Source organism: Capricornis sumatraensis, chromosome 3 (assembly GCF_032405125.1).
Source record: "Capricornis sumatraensis isolate serow.1 chromosome 3, serow.2, whole genome shotgun sequence".
NCBI classification, from domain to species: Eukaryota; Metazoa; Chordata; class Mammalia; order Artiodactyla; family Bovidae; genus Capricornis; species Capricornis sumatraensis.
Genome location: NC_091071.1, coordinates 170,472,374 through 170,494,636, shown reverse-complemented (window position 1 = coordinate 170,494,636; position 22,263 = coordinate 170,472,374). Strand labels below are relative to the sequence as shown.

Below are 22,263 nucleotides of genomic sequence, written 5' to 3'. Positions count from 1 at the left end.
TGTGTTGCTTAAATTGGTCTTTGCGACCCTATGGACTGTAGCCCACCGGGCTTCTCTGTCCATGAGATTCTCCAGGCAAGAATACTGGAGCAAGATTGTTATATGAGGAAAAAAACCACTAATGTTGAGTTGCTGTATTGTGGGATATCTTTGTTATATAGCTCCTTTGCCTGTCCCCCGAGCTAATACACACCTGCTTGATAATGCTTCCCTCTCATGAAGATATCCGGTCCATTGAGCTCAGCTCTTCTTCCATCTTTAGTTCTCTTGGAATCTCTACCTGATTCTATGGTTTCTTATGATAATCACGTCTTTCATTTCATTTCCTTTTATTTCATCTTTCTTACTCAGCAAAATTCATCCTTCTGGTGCCTGTGCTCAAGTATCTGAAGATCACTGATAACATCATACAATTAGGCTGACTGGTTTCCTGTTCTCAAACATCAAATGGACTCAACATGGAAAATTCTACTTTGTTTTCTGAATAAGCACAACTTCCTTCTTCTCTACACTCTGAAGATTACTATTTCATTCTTTTGCCTCGTTCCTCAAATTTTCTACCTCCTTTTCGAAGCTTATTCTTGTTTGATGAACTTCCCTCATTCTTTCCAAAGAGAACTAAAGCCTTCAATCACACTGCCATACTTCATCTTCCTGCCACTAAACCTGCAAACCCACCTGCTCCTGGCCCTGGGGAAAGCCCTGGAGAAGCTGTCCCCGCTGCTCTCAAAGGTGTCTGACTCTGAATCTCTACTCCTTTAGTTTCTCCAAGTGTTTCCATCTCACCTGGGTCATTTCCCAATAGCTCACGAATGTCTCTCAATATCGCTCATCTCGCTCAAAGAAACAGGTCAAGCATCTGTATTCATTTTTTATTTCATATAAGACACAACCACACATGGATGACCTTATCTGCAAAACGGAAAATAGAGACACAGATATAGAAAACAAGCAAATGGGCATCAAGGTGGGGAAGGAGGGATGGGAAGAATTGGGAGACTGGGACTGACGTATGTACACTACTGACATGTGTGTGTCAGCTGCTCAGTCATGTCCGACTCTGCGCCCACGGACTGTAGCCTGCCAGGCTCCAGGCTCCTCTGTCCATGGAATCCTCCAGGCAAGAATAATGGAGTGGGTAGCCATTTCCTTCTGCAGGGGATCTTCCCAACCCAAGGATCGAACCCCCATCTCTTGCATTGCGGGCAGATTCGTTACCATCTGAGCCACCAGGGAAGTATCCATACGCTACTGATGCTATGTATAAATTAGATAACTAATGAAAACCCTCTGTATTGCTCAGGGAACTCAACTCCATGTTCTATGATGACCTAAATGGGAAGGAAATCCAGAAAAAAAAAAAGAGAGAGAGAGGGGATATATGTATATATATGGCTGGTTCACTTTGCTCTACAGTAGAAACTATTATAACACAACATTGTGAAGCGACTATCTGCTGTGCCGTGCTGTCAGTCGTGTCTGACTCTTTGTGACCCCGTGGACTATAGCCCGTCAGGCTCCTCTGTCCATGGGATTCTCTAGGCAAGAATGCTGGAGTGGGCTGCCATTCCCTTCTCCAGGGGATCTTCCCAACCCAGGGGTTGAAACTGCATTACAGGCAGATTCTTTACCATCTGAGTCACCAGGGATTCTGACAGACTTGAGGAGAATGGGACCCTATTCTAGCTGTGGGACCAGGCTGATGTCTAGCCAGCCAGGTTCCCAGAAGCCTCCCAAGTAGCAGCAGAACAGTGAGGGCTGCAGGAGTCTGTTATCCAGGCTGTGAGCTGAGGGCTGAGCATTAGATTTCTTAATATAATTTTAAAAGTGGATATTAAATTTACCCATAGTAACATGCACACATCCTAAGTGTACAGTTCAATGAGTTTTGATAACACCCTGATCAAGATGTAAAACACTTCTATCATCCCCCCAAATTCCTGCTTTCCCCTTTGCAATCAATCTCAAAACTCCACAGGCAATCACTATAGGTAGCTGGAATTTTATTCCCTGTTCAGGAAACAGCAGTGGTCTGTTTCTATAATACTCCAGCCAATCCATGTATCTTGACATCACTATTTTTTTTTAACCAGAGACCCATTTCTAAAGTTTTTTTTTTTTCCATTTTTAGCAAGAAAGATATGTACGTTGTTTTTGTAAACATAATGCTGTTGCACACAGTAGACTATGGTATAGTGTGAATCTGACTTTGTTGTATTTCATATTGCACTATAATTGATTTGCAGTGTGTATTAGTTCCAGATGTTCACCAATTCTCTTTGTCCTCTTTCCTCAGTCCCTCTCTGGGACACCCTGGGTGCTAGGCGGTGGGCTTCAATTCTCTACAAGTGTCCCCTTCCAATCCCCCGTCCTTTCCCTGAGTGCAGAAAATAGCACAAAATGGACCTTCAAAAAGATACTTTCTTGGGACTTCCCTGGTGATTCCGTGGTTAAGACTCTGCATTTCCAAAGCAGGGGGTGCAGGTTCCCCTGCTCAGGGAACTAAGATCCTGCATGCCATGTGGTGCAGCCAAAAAATATTAAACAAATTTTCTTGATGGATAATTGGTTTCCTGGCTCTCAGTGGCATGATCCTTTTACTGAATTTATGACGTGGGCAGTAATTCAGTTCAGTTCAGGTCAGTTCAGTCGCTCAGTCGTGTCCAACTCTTTGCGACCCCATGAACTGCAGCACGCCAGGCCTCCCTGTCCATCACCAACTCCTGGAGTTCACTCAGACTCGTGTCCATCGAGTCAGTGATGCCATCCAGCCATCTCATCCTCTGTTGTCCCCTTCTCCTCTTGCCCCCAATCCCTCCCAGCATCAGAGTCTTTAGGAATTCTTTATTACAGATGGGAAAATGAGACTGAGTATGTCTCCCTCCCGACTGTCAGTCCTTCCAGGACAGGGCTCTGCGCCTCCCTTTCTCCACACCAAACCCCCTCCCCACCACACACATACCCCACCAAACACACACCCCACCACACACACACACCCCACCACACACACCCTACCACACACACACCCCACCACACACACACCCCCCACCACACACACACTCCCCACCACACACACACTCCCCACCACACACACACACGCATCCCACCACACATCCCACCACACACACGTACCACACACACGCATCCCACCACACACACAAACCCCCCACCACACACCCCACCACATACACACACACCCCACCACACACACACCCCACCACACACCCCACCACACACACACGTACCACATACACACACACACACACTCCACCACACACACACATACACACACCACACACTCACCCCACCACACACACACAGGCACTCGGGGCCTATTTGCTGAATTCCTCAGGGGCAGCTAAGCCTCAGTCTCTCGATCTGTAACACGAGGCCTCGTGTCTGGCATTCTCCAGGTGCCGGCGCCGGCTCGCCCTTCGCTGTCCTCCGTTCTGCTCTGGTCGGTGGAGGCTGCAGCCCTCGTTAGGTTCAGGGGCCACCCCATGCTCCCCGGGGGTAACACTTCCTGCCACTGCAGGCCCCTAAGTACCGCAGCAGCCTTTCTTAGCTCTACAACTGTGCCCACCTCTCTGCTCTCGCCCCTTCCTCAAACCCTTTTCAGTTACCCCTTTAAATATGCCATCTGTTTCCATCCAGTGTCCTGACTGCTACAGTAATTGGTACCAGAATAGCCCTGGGAAATAGATTCTTGGCTGGGATTCTGGGGTTCTGGGATGGGTGGCTCACACATCCTGATTAGTGTGCGAACATCCTCCTTGGCGAGGGTGAGGGACGATGGTTATCTGTGACACCACAGTGACTGCCTTTATGACCAGTGGTGGTGTGAGATGCACTGGTTTGATGTCGGGAGACCAAGTAGCTAGGACATTTAGTCACTATGGTGACAGTAGTGATTACAAAGAGTGGCGCAGCCTTCTGACTCTACATCTGATTGCCCTCGGGAACACACACTAAGGAAACAAAACAGATTGAAAGCCTTGAACTGGGCTTGATGGGATATAATTCTCATTATGGCCTAGAAGTAATGAGAGGTGGTGGAGGTGTCCTGAGGAAAACCAGCATCAGGAAAAGGCCCCAGGTGACGTCACTGCAGGGTGTTCATGCCAGGAAGGTTTGAAGGTTTCTGGCTGAAGTGAGGGTGCTGCCTTCACCAACAAGGAAGATTCGGGAGGTGTTGGGGTTCCAAGTTCTATCCAAATGTCCCCATCCCATGCCTGGATGTCCCATTCTTTCTTAGCCAGTGCCCCTCCATTAGCATAAAGATGAGGTGGGTTGCACGTTTAATTGGTTCTGCGACCCTGGTGTGTGTGTGTGTTGGTTACTAAGTTGTATCTGACTCTTTGAGACCCCACGGACTGTGCCCTGATCTTTAAGGCCTGGGCTTGGTCCTCGGGTACATCTGCCCTGTGGCCCCCAGAGATCAAAGATTCCTTCAGAGTCATTCTAGAGGCTTTCTGAATGTCCACCCTTGCACTGAGTCATGAGTTCAAGGCTTTCAGTTTGTTCTTAGCCTGAGTGAGCTCAATGGGACCACAGACCCATTCTGACAATTAACTGACAGACACACCACTGGGGACTTCCCTGGTGGTCCAGTGGTTAAGACTCAGGGCTTTCAATACAGGGGATGCATGTTCAATATCTGGTTGGGGGACTAAGATCCCACTTGCCCTGTGGTGAGGCCAAAAAAGCAGGGGGGCAAACCAAAGGCAATACTCACATCCCTAAGGGAATTCCAGAAATTAGTGCCACCGTCAATGATCTGAAATACACAGAAGTGGTCATTCCTACTGAGACTCAGTTTAACTTATCTGTGTGGCTGGTGCAAAAGCCAGCTGGGTCTTGAGGAATGACTAGATTACTGTAACTACTGGGTGGGATGGAGCTGTAACTGGTGGTCCAGACATGAAAATCTCACTGGAGCAAATCAACACGACTTCTGCCTTGGGGCCCATCCTTGACCCCCAGTTCTTTTCTATCCCACTAAGTAAAGATCATCAAAATTAGTTTGTCTTTGTATATTAGAGATAGCAGTATATCTTCAGTCTACATCCTCAAGGCTCTGTTTATTCTCCTGATTTCTGCCATAATCTAGTCCAAAGAGATGCTCATCATCTTGATATAGTTCCAAACAGGCTGGTCCATTATACTGATGACATTATGGTGATTGGGCCTAGTGAGCACGAAATTGCAAGCACTTTAGATTCTTAGCAGAACATATGTATGCCAAAGGAAGGGTGATAAATCCCACAAAATATTCAGAGGAATGCCTTGTCAGGGAAGTTTCTAGGTTATCTGGAAGTCTGGGGCATGTCAGTACATCTCCTACAAAATGAGAGTTGCTGAACCTGATACTGCCTACAACAAAGAAAGAGGCAAAATGTTTGATGGGACTCTGAATTTTTGAGGTAATATTCTGAAGGAGATCAGCCCTGGCTGTTCTTTGGAGGGAATGATGTTAAAGCTGAAGCTCCAGTACTTTGGCCACCTCATACAAATAGTTGACTCATTGGAAAAGACTTTGATGCTGGGAGGGATTGGGGGCAGGAGGAGAAGGGGACGACAGGATGAGATGGCTGGATGGCATCACTGACTTGATGGACGTGAGTCTGAATGAACTCCGGGAGTTCGTGATGGACAGGGAGGCCTGGCATGCTGTGGTTCATAGGGTCGCAGAGTCGGACACAACTGAGCAACTGAACTGAACTGAACTGATACTACATTTGGTCATGCTGTTCTACCACTTTACTGGGAAAAGTCATAATATTGCAAATTTTGCGAGAGGCCTGCGGCAAAATAAGATGCTGTAGCAGGTCCAGACTGCAGAGCAAGCTGCCCTGTCCCTCGAGCTTTACAATTTAGAAGTTTATGGCAGGAAAATATGCTGTATGGACAAGCTCCAGCAGGAGAGATGCAGTACAGTTATAGACCCTTAGGGTTCTGGATTAATTTGTGCCCTCTTCTGCCAGTAACTATTCTCCACTGAAAAACAGCTCCTGGCTCATACCCGAGCATGGTGGAGACTGAATGCCTAACTTCAAATCACCAAGTGACCCATGCAACCAGAACTGGACATCATCTGATCCATCTCTTTGTCAAACTGGACATGCATGGCAACATTCTATTATTCAATATTATATCTTAGATCAGGTCTGAGTAAGTCCAGAAGGCACAAGGAAATTGCAGGAACAGGTGGCTCAGATTCCCATGGTAGGCACTCTCACCGCCTCACTGCTTCTCTCTCAGCCCCAGTTGGGGAAGTTGCTATGACCGGTTATCACGGAGGAAAAAGCACAGACATGATTTCCAAATGAGTCTGCATAGTATGTTAGCACCAGCCACAAATGGATTAACTGCCACATTAAAGCCACACTCAGAGTGTCTCTAAAAGACAGTGATGAAGAGATATCCTCTTCTGGTTACATTGATTGTCCATTTTGCATGGAAGGAGAGATGACCAGAGGTGCAGATCTCCTCTGATTCATGAGCAGTGGGTTGACAAGCTGACTGGCTGCTCAGGGACTTGAATATAAGATTGGAAGATTGGTGATGAAGAGGTAAGAGGTCTAAGGGAAAGATTTATGGATGAACTGCTTGAAATGGGCAGAGGTGGTGAAGCTATTTTAACTCACACAAGTGTCCTGAGAGGGCATCCATTGTGAGGGGGGGTCTCAGTGGTCAGGTGGACAAGATTACCTAATCTGTTGATGTCAGCTTCCTTTCCCAACTACTCTGGTTCTGGTTCAATGGGCCCACACAGAGAGTGGCCAGTGTGGCAGGGATAGAGGCCATTCATAGTGTGGTAGACAAGTAATGACCTGCCATAGAGGTCTACATCCTGGACTTCCCTTGGTGGTCCAGTGGTTGAGAATCTGCCTGCCAATGTAGGGGCCATGGGTTTGAGCCTGGGTTCTGGAAGGCTCCACACACTACAGGGCAACTAAGCCCAGGCACCACAACTACTGAGCGCACGCTCTAGAGTCTGCGCTCCACAAGAGAAGCCACGGCAACGAGAAGCTCAAGCACCTCAACACAGAGTAGCCCCCGCTTGCTGCAACTAGAGAAAGTCCATGTGCAGCAATGAAGACCCAGCACAGTCAAAAAATAAGGGGATGTCCACATCCTAATCGAGGATGAGGATCCTAATTAGGATTACGATTTGTGAATATATTTTATAGGGCAAAGGGTAAATTAAGGTTCAGTTGGGTCGCTCAGTCGTATCCGTCTCTTTGAGACTCCACGGACTGTAGCACGCCAGGCCTCCCTGTCCATCACCAGCTCCCGGAGTTTACTCAAACTCATGTCTGTTGAGTCGGTGTTGCCATCCAACTATCTCATTCTTTGTTGTCCCATTCTCCTCCTTCCTTCAATCTTTCCCAGCATCAGGGTCTTTTCCAATGAGTCAGTTCTTCACATCAGGTGGCCAAAGTATTGGAGTTTAAGTATTGGAGTTTAAAGTAGGCAGAAAGAATTGATATCGCTAATCAGCCGACCTTAAAAACAGGGAGATTCTCGCTTTTCCAGCTCAGGGCCTGGACGCAGCAGCCGTTGCTATGTTGATGCCCAAGAAGAATCGGATTGCCATTTATGAACTCCTTTTTAAGGAGGGGGTGATGGTGGCCAAAAAGGATGCCCAAGCACCCAGAGCTGGGAGACAAGAACATGCCTGATCTTCACATCACGAAAGCCATGCTGTCTCTCAAATTGCGAGGCTACATGAAGGAACAGTTTACCTGGAGACACTTCTGCTGGTACCTCACCAATGAGGGCATCCAGTATCTCTGTGATTACCTCCACCGGCCCCTTGAGATCATGCCTGCCAACCCCGCGCTGCAGCCATCCTGAGACCGGCTGGCCGCGGCCCAAAGGTCTGGGGGGAGAGCGACCCGCAAGACTCACATGAGGAGAAGCCAGCAGAGACACCTACAGACAGCACCGTGCCCCCTGGTGCCGGCTGAAGCTGGGTTAGCAACTGAATTCCAATTTAGAGGCGGATTTGGTCGTGGACGTGGTCAGCCACCTCAATAAAGTTGAAAGAGATTGTTTTGGGTTGAATAAGCCTCTAACCAGAAAAATTAAAAAAAAAAAAAGGGAGATTCTCCTGAATTATCTAGATGGACCCAGTGTCATCCCAAGAGTCCTTAAATGTGGAAGCCGGAGGCAGAGGCGGAGGCAGAGGCAGGGTGGAGTGAGGTGAGAGTCTCCTGGCCATGGCTGGTTTTAAAGATGGAAGGAGGGAACAAGCCAGGGAATGCAGGCAGCCTCTAGATGCTGGAAGAGGCAAGAAAGCAGATTCTCCTCTAGAGACTCCAGGAAGGACTGCAGCCTTGCTGACACCTTGATTTTAGCCCATGCTCAGTCACTTCAGTTGTGTCCAGCTCTGTAAGACTCTATGGACCATAGCCCACCAGGCTCCTCTGTCCATGGGACTCTCCAGGCCACAGTACTGGAGTGGACTGCCATGCCTTCCTCCAGGGGCTTTCCTACCCAGAGGTCAGACTCACGTCTGTTCTGTCTCCTGCATTGGCAGGCAGGTTTTTTTACCACTAGAGCCACTTGGGAAGCCCTTGATTTTAGCCCAGTTAGACTCATTTTAGTCTTATGACCTCCCAAACTGTAAGATAATAAACTTGTGTTGTTTTAAGCCACTAGGTTTTGGTAATTTATTTCAGCAGCATATAAAATCGGTACACATAGACACAACAGATTTCCCTCACCAAATCTGATCAGGCAGTGGGCACTGCTGAGTGCTCAAGCTGCCATCAGCGAAGATCCAGCTGAGCTTCTTGTTTGGAACTATTCCCTGGGGCAATGGTTCTCAAAGTGTGGACCAGGAAGACTCTTCCATGGGTTCTATGAGGTCAGATCTGCTTTATTAATACTAAGACAGTGTTTGCCTTTTTCTTTCATGAGTGTATAGTGGAATATTCCAGAGGCTACACAGCGTGTATTCAACAGATGGAATGCTGAAGCAGATCTGAGAATCTAGCTGTCTCTTATTAAGCCAGGTTCTAAAGAGATCTGCAGGGACTCCCCCGGACGTCAAGTGGTTAGGACTCTGTACTTCCACTGTGTGGGGCACGGGTTCAATCCCTGGTCGGGGAACTAAGATCCCACGTGCCTCAGCATGGTGAAAAAAGAGAGAGATTTTCAAACATGTCAAATCATGGCACTCTTCTCACAATTTTTGTTTTCAAAAAGTTATTTTCATTAAAATGTTATGTTACTATGTAATGAGTTTATTAGTTTTAAATAGTTTAGCGCTGTAACTTCTAACCCAGTAAAATAGATATAACCCACATAAACAAAAACCGTTTACAATTGTTTAGAGTATAACCTTTCGATAATTTTAAAGAATGGAAAAAGATCCCGACACCAAAAAGTCTGAGAACCACCACCCTCCAGGGACCTGCTAGCTGTCTATTGGCGGGTTGAGTGCACTGCCCCCTTGCTTCATAAAGGATCGGTTATCTATCACCGCATGGTAATAAGTGTGCATTCCTGCTACGGACTTGCCTTCCCCGCCTATAGTGCTTCTGCCAGCCTTGTCATTTTCGTACTTGCTTGTTCATCACTCTGCTGTCCCACACATAGCCTATTTCCCTTTTTTGGTGAAGGACGCAGAGCAATGGTCTCGCTCATGGAAGCACTGGACACACAATGTGTCCCATCGCTCAGAAGCAACTGACTCACTAGAGAGACCTCCAGCGCCAGCTGGGAGACCGCAACTTGGGTTCTTGACATGCGGGATGCAGTGTAAGTTTAAAACCAGTGGCTCCGCCTCTCTCACAATCTGAATGCAGAGGCCCAGGGACCAAGCAGTGGAAATGAGGGTGGCCCTTCTGTGATCCAAATAACCTCCTGGAGGAATTTTTGCTTTCCCTCTCTCGACTTTGCGCTCAGTGGGCCTGGAAGGATCACAGCTGTGGTTCCTTGAAGTCACAAGTAGAGTCTTCCTTCTGGTCATTTTGAGCTCTGTGTATTGCTTAACTCAAATGTGGAGAGCAGATTAAGTGTACCAGGTAGGGTGATGAATCTAGAAAAGGGAGGGTGGGCAGGAAGGCCACGTCTAGAATCCAGAGGGCCGACTGAGCACCTCTCAGATCTCCCATGTCTAATAGCGACAGTGGGAAATGGCAACCCAACAAACCGAAGACCAATACAAACCTGAATTCCACAGGAATAAAAACTTAGGGGACACACATACTGTAAAGACCCAGATATACACTCACACACTATAAAGACCCAGATACACACACACACACACACACACACATTGTAAAGACCCAGATACACACTCATACACACACACATACACATTGTAAAGACCCAGACACACACACACACATACATTGTAAAGGCCCAGAGACACACACACACTGTAAAGACCCAGACACACACACACACACACACACACACAAACACATTGTAAAGACTCAGATACACACTTATACACACACACACACTGTAAAGACCCAGACACACACACACACATTGTAAAGACCCAGATACACACTCATACACACACACATACACATTGTAAAGACCCAGACACACACACACACATACATTGTAAAGGCCCAGAGACACACACACACTGTAAAGACCCAGACACACACACACACACGCACACACACAAACACATTGTAAAGACTCAGATACACACTTATACACACACACACTGTAAAGACCCAGACACACACACACACACACACACACAAACACATTGTAAAGACTCAGATACACACTTATACACACACACACACTGTAAAGACCCAGACACACACACACACATTGTAAAGACCCAGATACACACTCATAAACACACACATACATATTGTAAAGACCCAGATACACACACACACACATTATAAAGACCCAGATACACACTCATACACACACACACATTGTAAAGACCCAGATACACACTCATATACACCACACACACACATTGTAAAGACCTAGATACACACACACATTTTAAGACCCAGATACACACTCATACACACACACACACACACTATAAAGACCCAGACACACACACACACATTGTAAAGACCCAGATACACACTCATACACACACACACACACACACACACACACTGTAAAGACCCAGACACATACACACACACTGTAAAGACCCAGACACACACACACATATTGTAAAGACCCAGATACACACACACACTGTAAAGACCCAGATACACACACACACACTGTAAAGACCCAGATACACAGTCATACACACACACACATTGTAAAGACCCAGACACACACACACATTGTAAAGACCCAGACACACACACACACACACACACACATTGTAAAGGCCCAGATACACACTCACACACACACACACACACACACACTATAAAAACCCGGATAAATACACACACACGTTGTGAAGGCCCGGACACACACACACACACACACACACACACACACACACTATAAAGACCCAGATACACACAGACACACACATTGTAAAGACCCAGATACACACACATATTTTCAAGGCCCAGGTACACACACAGTAAAGGACCAGACCAGCCAAAGTGCTGGCAGCTGGTGAGAGACCAAGGAAGGGGCGGGAGGAGGACGGCATGACTGCTAACCCAGGTCTCGTGACCAGCTCCAAAGGCGGGGCTGGAGCAGGTTTCTGCTGTTATCCTTCCTCTACTGTCTTGTTGAAGGAGCCTGGACGATGACTGAGTGAGGTTCCTGGGGAGTGTGACTGGAGGAAAACAACGATGTGGTGAGACAAGGACATGGTGAGCTGATGAGGCCGTTTGTTTTTTCCCTGTTAGGGATGAGCTTTCTTTAATAAACCCTTAATTTTAAGAATTGAGGTGAAATTCACATAACAGAAAACAAGCCATTTTAGAGTGATCAGTGGCATTTGTGCAACCATCACCATGATCTATTTTCAAAGCCCTTCCATTACTCTAAACAGAAATTCTGTAGCCGTTAAGCAATAGGGACACCCACTTTTCATCTGAAGGGCAACAGTGAATGGTGATGGGGAGGAAAGGAATGGCTCTGCCTTCTCTAAGGCCACTCTCCCCTTGCTCCCCTACTGAAGGCTCATCCGTGTGAACCACGCTCAGTGAAGTTGCTGCCTCCCTTCCCTTTCCCGTGGGTCTGACCAAGGGGAGGCGCCAGCAGGATCAAAGTCAGAGCATTTCTCCTCTGGCTCCCTGCCTGGCAGGGGCTGTGTTCTGATCCCTGTGGCCGCAACTCCAGCAAGGCAGCCCTCTCCCCGAAGTAACAACTTCTTCCTCTTGCCCTTCAGCTTCCTGTAGTGTGATCCCCTTGAGTCCCATCCCTGGTAAGTTTCCTTAACCCTGCCCGCACCTCTGTAAAGAATTCCTTAGTTAAAGGTTCTTTAGTGACCCTTTGAGTGTTCATCCATTTCTTGCTGGGACACTGTAACAGGAATGGATGCTGCGCTCCCTCCCTATGGTCTCTTTGATACCCATCACTTCAGATTTTATGGATCAAACCAGCTCCATTCACAGGTCCCAAGTCTGGGCAAAGGAGATGCTATCCTCCACAAAGCCGGTCCCCAGGGTGCCTGGGGTGTGTGCCCAGGCCTCACTGCCCTCTGGTGGCCAGCTCCAGAAAGTGCACCTCATGGATCCAACTTAAGGGGAACTAAGCCCACCAGGCACTGTGCTGAGACCATTACACTCCTGAGCACGTTCCATCCGGGGGTTATTGTCCGCACTTCACAATGGAGGGCCTCTCCCTTGCTTGTAGCATAAACCAAAATCTTGACCATGGGCTGCAAGGTCCCACCTTCACCTCCCTGCCTGTCACTCTCTGACCCAGCCACACCAGCCTTCCTTCAGCTCCTAGGGTGTTCCCACGTGCAGCTCCCAGTTAGAATATTTGGGAACTCGCTGAAGCTTTCTTCACCGGGCTACCCTCATCTCATCCTATAGTTCTCTCCTAGGGTATCACGTAGGAAAGTCCTGCTCAACACCCCTCCTTCCCTTGTCACAGAGAGAGAGAGACAAAGACACACACACACACACAGACATAGATACACACAGACACACACATACACACACACACAGAGAAATACACATATATATACACAGACAGACACACACACAAACACACGCACACATAGACAGGCACACAGATACACACAGACATGCACACAGGGACAGACACATGGAGACAAACACAGAGACATACAGACACACACACACAGAGAAATACACATATACACAGACAGACAGACAGACACACAAACACACACACACACAGACAGGCACAGATAGACACAGACATGCACACAGGGACAGACACACGGAGACACACACAGAGACATACAGACACACACACAGAAATACACATATACACACACAGACAGACACACACAGACACACAGATACACACAGAGACACACGGACACATAGATACACACAGAGACACACACAGAGACACACGCACAGAGAGACACACAGACACACATAGATATACACAGACACACACAGAGACACACACAGATACACAGACACACAGACACAGAGATACACACACACACAAATATACACAGACACAGAGAAACACATACACAGAGACACACCCAGACACATAGCTACAGACACACACAAAGAGACATGCACACACAGAGAGACACACAGACACACACACACAGATACACAGATACACACACAGACACATAGATGCAGAGACACACCCAGACACATAGCTACAGACACACACAAAGAGACATGCACACACAGAGAGACACACAGACACACACACACAGATACACAGATACACACACAGACACATAGATGCAGAGACACACCCAGACACACAGATACACAGACACACATAAACAAACACACACAGAGACACCCAGACATATAGATACACACAGACACACGCACAGACACACACAGACACGCACACATGGCTTTCCTGGCAGGACTGATGAACGCCGCCCTTCTTCAGAAGGAGCCGAGGGCTGGGAGCCTCCTGCTCTGCTCGCAGCTGTGTCCCTGGCGCTGGGTCCACGGGAATCAGCACGGCAGCACCCGACATGGACGAGGCGTCTCTCTGTGCAGCCACTGAGCCAAGTCCTTCAGGTGCCTGGGCCACCTTCCTCCCCCAAGTCCCTGGCGCCCAGGAAGCAGCCCTCAACTCTATCAAAAACTCACACGGATTTATTAGAATATGAAAAAGATTCGGTTTCTTCTGTACAGGCGGCAGAGCGGCAGCAGCTGTGGTGGCTTTGAACCCGGTTGTCAACGTCACCCTTGCATGGGGACTCCTGCCCAAAACAGCACTTTCATGGAGAGGAGGGGGAGATGAGCACCCTCTGCCCAGTCCACTGGGCAGGGGGATGCTCTGACTATTGCACGATCCTGGGGAAAGGAGTACCCTAGAGAGAAGGACAGAGATCACCAGGCCTGGGCCGGGCCCATGGCAGCCTCGGGAGTAGGCCTGTATTTCTGTGAGCAAAAGCCTCTGGGGCCAGGGCTCCACTCACCCACCAGCCCCGGCCAGTGGGAGATGCTCAGGGGACACCCCGCCCCCTTCCCAAGGACAGGGCTCTACAGCAAGCTGAGTGCAGTGCTTACAAGAGAGGTTCCAGGGGCCAACGGGGGCGGGGAGTGGGAGGAGAGAGAACAGGTCAACAGGAGCTGAGGGCCAGGCCCAAGAGAAGGAAGGTCCCAGGAGGACCAGCATCTATGAGTTAGAGAAAGTCACCATTGGGGTGTCTGTGTGTGTGTGTGTTGGGGGTGGGGGTGGTGAGGTCATTTCTGAAATCAGAGCCCTGTGGACAGAGGACTGATCTGGGGAGTGTTGGGCAGACAGGCACGTATGCGGATGAGTGATGCTCTGGAGTAGGATGGCAGGAGTTCTGTTCAGGCAGGGGTTTCAAAAATGTTTTAAAAACAGGAATGCCCTCTGTGCAAATAGAATCGTACATGGAAGTGTGAATAAACAAAACAGATAAAAGGCAGCACGCTCTGGAGCTCCGATCAGCAGCCCCTGAAGGGCCCAGTGGTCCCGGCTGGAGCCCAGTTTGGAAAAGCTGAGTCCCAGCTCCAGACAGAGCTCAGAGGTGCCCTCAGCCTGCAGCTCTGAGTAAGGACAGGTCAAGCGAGGTGGCCAGGGTGAGAGCCGGCAGGGGGACAGTATGGCCACGGTCCCCAATCTCTCCCCAAGTCCAACGCCTGGTCCCCTAGTCTCTTCCCTGTTAATGGAGGCCCCGGCTTCTTCCCTTCCCAGGAGGGACCAAGGCTGAGCCAGAGGCTCTTTGGTTAGAAACTAAGATTGACTTGAATGAGTAGGGTGACAGAATGGGAGGGAGCCCCACAGAAGTCTAGGGGACTCAGAGGCCCTGGTCAGGGTAGGGAGAGAGCTTGGCTCGGGAGGGGGCAGGGTTTGCCTCACAGCCAGGCAGGTCCGCCTCCGATGGATGGATCAGGAAGGCAGTTCTGGCGGGAGGGAGGGCGCTTCCCGGGAGGCAGGGGGAAGCCGTGCTGCGGCGGGGGCTGTGGGCCCAGCTGCCATGCAGTGGGGGAGGACTGGGGCCAGTCCAGGTTGGGAAGGACGAGGGGAACACCCCCCACCCTCCACCCCCCGCCAGCAGCCCTGGCTCTGGTAGGAGAGTCCGTGGTGGGAGGGCACCGCCCGCTGGCCCCCACTCCGTGCTACTGGCCCTTGGGGATGAAAGGCTCTCCCTCCCCAGGCTCGGGGTGGGGGCCTGGGTCACTGAGGCAGCGCTGTATCCTCTGAGAGCTGGGGCTGTCGCTCGGCGCCGGGGTGAAGACGTCGTCGGTGCCCGGGGACGAGGGCTCCTTGGTCCGCATCGTGAGGCCCCCATCAGGGTCCTCGTCGTCCTCCTCCTCCTCGGCCAGCCTCCCCGGATCCCGGCTCAGCCCCAGGACCTTGCCCTTCAGCTCCTCGTTCACCAGGTCCACAGACTCAGGTGACTGCGGGGAGGCCGGGTCTATGGTGATCACAGGCAAGTCGGCCTTGGGCTCATAGGCCAGTGGGTCTGCGAACCAAGAGCAAGGCGCACACTGGCTTCCGGCCCTGAGCCCTCCCAGTATGCGGCCCACCTCTGCCCGCAAAGAGTCAGCCTGTGAGTGCGGTGATCCTGGTATGCTTCAAATCACTCTGCACGGGCCTTTTATGAGGCCAATAGTTCCTCCTCCCCTCGGACTGCGCTCTCCAAGGTAGGACTGTGCTCCCCTGCTCAGCCCTGGGGCTCCCATAGGAGTCCCTGCTTCAACGAAGAGCTCAGGCTCCCTCCTGAGCCCCCTGTCCTGGAAGGCCTGCCTTGGTCCCCCACATGTCGGACAGCCCAACAGTGCAGCCCCCTCCAGCCTCCCCGCGGGCACCCAGCTCCTCAGCGTGAGCCCCTCTGTGGAGCACTCTGTCCCTGGGGAGGACGGCAGGGCCACTCTTCTGGGGGGCCCCCCTCTGGTGAACCCCCAACTCCACCTGACATAGGAGGAGCTCACGGCTTGGCCTGTGAGAAGCCCGTCCTCCCTGCAGGCTCTCTGAGGCCCGTGCCCAGCCTCGAGGCTCCTCGCGGGGCCCCACACAGCCTGCCTTACCTGAGCCGATGCGGGCCCGCGACATGGTGGGCGAGTCCAGCTTGTGGGCCGGCACGGTCAGGTAGTTGCTGATCTGACAGAGGAAGAGCAGGTGGGGGCAGGGGGGTGAGCAGAGGCACCCCAGGCCGGTGGCCGCACACCCTTCTTTGTGTGTCTGGGGTGCCCGCGGCTCTCCGCCCATGCCCGTGGCAAGCCTGAGCCAGTGCTGGGTCCTGAGGGCCTGGCCCAGCCTCTTGTCGAGCTCCAGGGTGACCCTGAACACTCCCACACTGTCCCACCTCTCCCGTGGGGACACCAGCCCAGCCTCTAGCTCCTGCCCTCATCTGCCTCTAAGGACAGACCCACAGTCGACCTCAGGAATGTCACCTGGGCCCTGGATGACCCCCGAGATTCTCAATGCAACACGCTCCAGCTGAACTCAGCTACTTATCTTCCTTCAAAACCTGCTCCTTCCTTGGTGTCCCCTCAGCCACCCCACCCGCCTACCCCAATCAAAGGCCAGATGTGACCCCTGCCTCATTTTCCTCTTCCCCCGGTCCCACCTCAAACTGGTAACCAAGTCTTGCCACTCTGACCTCCTAAATGTCCCTTGAATTCTGCCTGCTCCTCCCCTACCACCCGCACCCCTTCCCATGTGCTTCCCTTGCTGAGAACCGTTCATGACTTCTCCATGCTTTGGAAGAAAGCCCAAACCCTTAACGCCATTAACAAGCTTCCTTGAAAGCTGAGCCCCTCAGTCTGTGGTCAGGAACTTGTGTATAGTTTCTTTCCTTCTGCCTGGCCCTTCTCCTGCCCACACTCCCTCCCCCAAGACTCTCATTCCTAAGCGCACTCTGACCACTTCCTTGTTTGAGGTGCTCAGAGCCCCTTGCACTTCCGGTTCTGCCCGGGGCCACTGTGTGCTCCATAATGGAGGGACTGGGCTGATGCACCACTGGATACACGGAGGCAATTCTGCCGCTTGGCACTTAGGAAGAGCTCCACAAACACTTTCCTGAACGAATGAATGAAGGCATGTGTGTCTTGCTTTCTGATTCTGAGCCTTAGTTTTCCTTTCCTCTGAGCCTTAGTTTTCTCACTAGAAAATGAGAGGTTAGAGCACGTGGATAGACTCTTCTAGATCTGATACCCGAGGACACAGTGGGGAACGGGGGCCTCTTTGCTGCTCTGAGTGGAGAAGAGGTGGAGAAGGCAGCTTTCTGGAACTTTCCCTGGGGCTCAGCCTTTGAAACACATGGGGGGTGTGTGTGTGTGTGTTCAGTTGCTAAGTTGTGTCTGACTCTGCAACCCCATGGACAGGGGAGTCTGGAGGGCTACAGTCCATGGAATTTTCCAGGCGAGAACACTGGAGGAGGTCAAGATATCAGATGGGAGTGGCTCTGTCTCCCAGAGGGCTGGGTGGTGGTGATGCAGGCAGAGTAAGAGCCCAGGTTTCCAGAGAAAGGGAGGAGCCGGCTCCAGCTGCAGACACACCTTCTGCTCCAGTTGCCTGGCCTTCTGTCTCCGGAGCAGCATCTGGTTCCAGGCCTCCTCGTAGGGGTCGGCCACCAGCGTGTGTCTGTTGTAGGACCGCAGCTGTGGGAGGAACAGCTGTCAGGCAGGCCCAACCAGGCCCCGGAAGCTGGGCCTGGAGGGCCTGGGGTGGCTCTGGGCACGTGGAGCAGAGGAGGGCGGCGGGGGTGGGGGTGGGGGTGCAGGGGGGGGTGCGGGGGCGGGGGGCTCCTCTTCAGTAAGTGAAGTGGGCCGGGCAGGGGCAGCCCCTCACCCTCTGCCTGGTCTTCTGCAAGTTGTTTCTCAGGATTTTGCGGATCTCCTCTTCCTTGTCCTTGGACAGTGCTGGTAGGATGCGCTCAGCTGGCAGGGACTTGGGGTGGATGTTCCTGGGATAACAGGCCTCAGATTAGAAAATTCCTGGGACTCTGGGGGCTGGGGCAGGACAGAAGGGTCCCCTGGGGATGATCCGGTTGGGTGTGCCAAGCCTTGGGTCCTCAGTGTGATCTGCCCGCCCAGTGGAATGACCTAGGGACCTGCTCCAGGTGGGTGTTGAGGGGTCAGCATGTGGCTTGCAGAAGCGGCCGGGGTTGGCCACTAGCACTCACTGCATGGAGACGGTGGAGACGGCCGAGGGGATCTTGCCCATGCCCCCACTTTCCACCAGCTCGATGGCCTGCTTCATCTCCATCTTGTGGTAGAAAGCGATGAGCTGGGGCTCCTTGGAGCGCTCACCAGCTATCAGACACTTCTTCACGTATTTCTTATTAAACCGGTTGAGCCTGGTGGGAGGTGGGAGGAGATGGGTGAAGCTGGCTCCTGCAATGGGAAGATGCCCAGGCCCCTGGGGGGAGACCCTTATCGGCCCCTCCCCGCCCTCCTGCCCACTAGGCCTGCCACCTACTTGTCTTTCCAGTGGTGGTGGCCGTAGTGGCCACAGATGTCCTCGATGCCTGTCAGAAGGTGGTCCAGGAACTGAAACGTGCCCAGGGCCAGGTCAAGCCTTACTACTGGGCTCCTTCCGGACCAAGACTCCTGAATGGGCCCCCCACCTTCCACCCCAGTCCTGCTCTGCTCAACCCAGCCCTGTAGTTCCAGAAGCAGCCAGGAGGTGGCGCCCACACCCCACTCATCCTGAAGCCCTGTGGACCCCTCCAGCCCTCTGCCACTGGGGCCCAGCTGAACCCTCTTCTCTGAATCCACTTGTGCCCAGCACCTGGGCCAGGTTTCTGCAGAGGCAGACACGGCATGACGCCCTCTCCTCAGGTTCCTGGCTGCTCACACCACCCCTCGCTATGGGGTGACCTGGTGACCTCAGGAGGCACTGGATGAGGGAGGAGGGGCTGACTGAGGACATGGATGCAAGGCCTAGCTGACCCCTAGCTCCCTAAGCCTCCTCCTGCAACACAGGGCCCAGGCCCAGCTGCTGGTACCTGCGTGTGGATCTCCTCGTTGATAGAACGCTTCGTTTCTTGCTTTTTCTTCACAGCCAGCAGGTCTACCAGGGGCCGAATGGTCATGCCCTGGGGGGTGGGTGGGTGTCAGGCACTACAGTTCTGCCACCCTGGCAGGGAGGCCACAGAGGTCCTCCACCCTAAGGTCCCTGAGCCTGGGATGCCCTTTGCTCTGATGTCCCCAGTCTCCCAACATCCAAGCTGTGCTTATATTAAGCCCACTTACTCCTGAAGACATGGCCAGGGGGTTCACATCCAGCCAAGGGACTCACACACAGCCCAGCTAGCCCGGGCCAGAGTTCAAGCGTGAGCTCCACCACAAATGCACTGTCACCTAACAGGGAAGACCACCTCTGCTCTGGCCCCCTTGCAGGTTTTGACCCAGAAGGACCCAGTAAGGACAGCAGTAGCCAATCTAACTGCACACTTGTCAAGTGCCAGGGCCAGTGGTGTTTTCACTAGAATTAGCATTTCAATACCTGCAATGACCCCTTCCTTGTCCCCATTGTACAGATGAGGAAACTGAGACTGAGAGAGGTCAAGTAACTCCCTAAGGTCTCACAGAAGTAGTAAAGCTGGATTCAAACTCAGGCAGGGAGGTCCCTACCTCAATGCTGCGTTCATTAAAAATTGGCTTAGTAAACCAACTGCAAAATAAGGTGATAAAATATTTTGGAAGATGGAAGCAGGGCAAGATGATCAAAGAGGCAGCCTCTTCTCCTTTTAAAAGACAGAAGACAAGTCCAGCCCCAGGAAGTTTGCTCTACACTGTGCTCTCTGGAGAAGGCAATGATGTTTCCCACTGAGGGCTTGTCTAGGGTTATGATCCAGGAAACATGGAGCAAACACACAGATGAAGTGTTTCTCACTTGCCCAAAGTCACGGGTCAGATAACGAGAAATGGTTTACATCATCTCAAGCTGGGCTCCCTCAGGGACTCCAGGGGTGGGTGAGGTTCTCAGCTAAGCCTGGGTCGTTCAAATGCACAGAAATCACAGCCAGCAGCTGGAAGGATTCTTCAGGAACAGCTGGTCCAGTCCCCTCACTTCACAGATGGGCATCTGAGACCCAGAGATGGGAGGAGAATCTTTCCGGGCTCACACTGATAGCAGCAGAGCTCTGGCTAACGACCTCCGACAGCGCCGCTCAGGGGCCGTTTCGCCTTTCCAGCCCCTGTGCTGCGCTACTGCCCCCATTTGACTGATGTGGAAACTGAGACCCTAAGAGAATAAACCACTTCCCCAAATCCCTACCGTGAGCTTCATGGTCCTGCTGACTGGACACACTCCTCTCAGCACTACCTAGGCTCCTGACTGAGCTGGGCAGCATCACTCCACAGTGATGCGTGACCAGGCTCTTCCTTTGCAACTGAGCACACCGAGGCCCGGAAAGGCGGGGGCTTGTCCAGGGCTGCCCGAGGTGCTGCTGGAGCTGGAACTACAACCCCTGCTGCCCGCTGCCCTCCTAGCCCCGCTCGGGCATGCACTTCCTCTTTCCTGGCAGGGTCAGGGTCCCCAGGCAGGGCTGCTCTGCCCTGTCCAGCACCTGCACAAAGACGGTGAAAAAGATGACGGTGATGATGGCCGTGAGGAACAGGTCACACATAGGGAAGTGCTTCTTGTCCAGGAGGTAGCCCAGGGAGAAGGCGATGGCCCCTCGCAGGCCCCCGTAGGCGATGATGAACTGGTCCTTGGGGGTCAACTTCACGATGCGGAACTTGTTGATGAACCAGGTCAGGCCCAGCACGCCTGCCAGGGAGGGAAAGCAAGGGGTCAGACTGTCCTAGCCCCTCATGCCTTCTGCAGCTGGGAGATTTTCTGTTTGGAGGAAGCCTCCACTGGTAAACCCGCCCAGCTAATTCATATCTCAGGTCCCTCAGTCCAAGGTGCTCCTAATCCCTCAATCCGAGAGTTGGGTGGATCTTTAAGGGAGGTCCCTCACCTGTATATACTTTAGAGACATTACAGAGGCCTCCAGGGGCTGGAGGGCAGAAGGGTACCAGGAAAAGAGATGAGACAAGACTGGCTACAAGTTGATACCTATTAAATATGATAGGTACACGGGGCCTACTTTTCTATGTGTTTGATATTTTTTTGTAATAAAAAGTTGCTTTAAAATGCTAGGGCTTCCCTGGCAGTCCAGTGGTTAAGACTTCATGCTTGCACTGCAGGGAGCACGGGTTCGATTCTTGGTTGAGGAACTAAGAGCGCACCTGCAGCATGGCCGGGGGTGGTGGGGAATTGCAGAGGCAGGTCAGAGTCCAGTCTCAACCCCATAGCCCCAGAATCTCCAGAGGATGAGGCCCAGGATGAAAGGGTTTTTAAGACAGCACAGCAAGTTAAGTGCCACACCCAGACCTAACCTCAGAGAGGAGGTGAGATCCATGGGCAGAAGCCACATGGTCACTGAGGTAACGTGCATCCAGAAGGTGAGGCAGCTGCCCAGGGGCCTGAGGCCTGGTGCCCAGCGGTGCCCAGGTGTGCCCCGGGGCTGGTAGCAGCGGTTGGGAGGCTCTGCAGAAGACTCTGCAAGTGCCAAAGTCACACGTGGGAAGAGGCGGTGCAAAGACCACAAACCTGAACACAGATCTGGCCCTGGGGGCCTCAGTCCCCTCCTCAGATACTGACTGGCTCAGAGTCCCAGGGTTGCTGAGGCCTCTTCCACGTGCACACCATGGCTGTTTCCCCCGGGAGCGCGGCCCTCTGATCCCT

General features: G+C 51.8%; 1 protein-coding gene and 1 pseudogene across 1 annotated transcript in view; one reads left to right on the top strand and one right to left on the bottom strand.

The window, feature by feature from the left end:
* Positions 1-7,568: 7,568 nt before the first annotated feature.
* On the top strand, positions 7,569-8,043 carry LOC138075444 (small ribosomal subunit protein eS10-like; annotated as a pseudogene).
* Positions 8,044-14,233: 6,190 nt separating this feature from the next.
* The window catches only part of SLC9A1 (solute carrier family 9 member A1), a 52,640-nt gene continuing 44,610 nt past the window's right edge, over positions 14,234-22,263 (bottom strand). Inside the window, exons 5-12 of the mRNA XM_068967433.1 lie at positions 21,098-21,300; positions 19,532-19,621; positions 19,003-19,073; positions 18,707-18,880; positions 18,373-18,487; positions 18,081-18,182; positions 16,608-16,680; positions 14,234-16,042 (exon numbers count right to left, since the gene is read on the bottom strand). Coding sequence (XP_068823534.1) covers positions 15,696-16,042; positions 16,608-16,680; positions 18,081-18,182; positions 18,373-18,487; positions 18,707-18,880; positions 19,003-19,073; positions 19,532-19,621; positions 21,098-21,300 — 1,175 coding nt within the window. The 3' untranslated portion in view covers positions 14,234-15,695. The remainder of the gene's footprint in view (positions 16,043-16,607; positions 16,681-18,080; positions 18,183-18,372; positions 18,488-18,706; positions 18,881-19,002; positions 19,074-19,531; positions 19,622-21,097; positions 21,301-22,263) is intronic.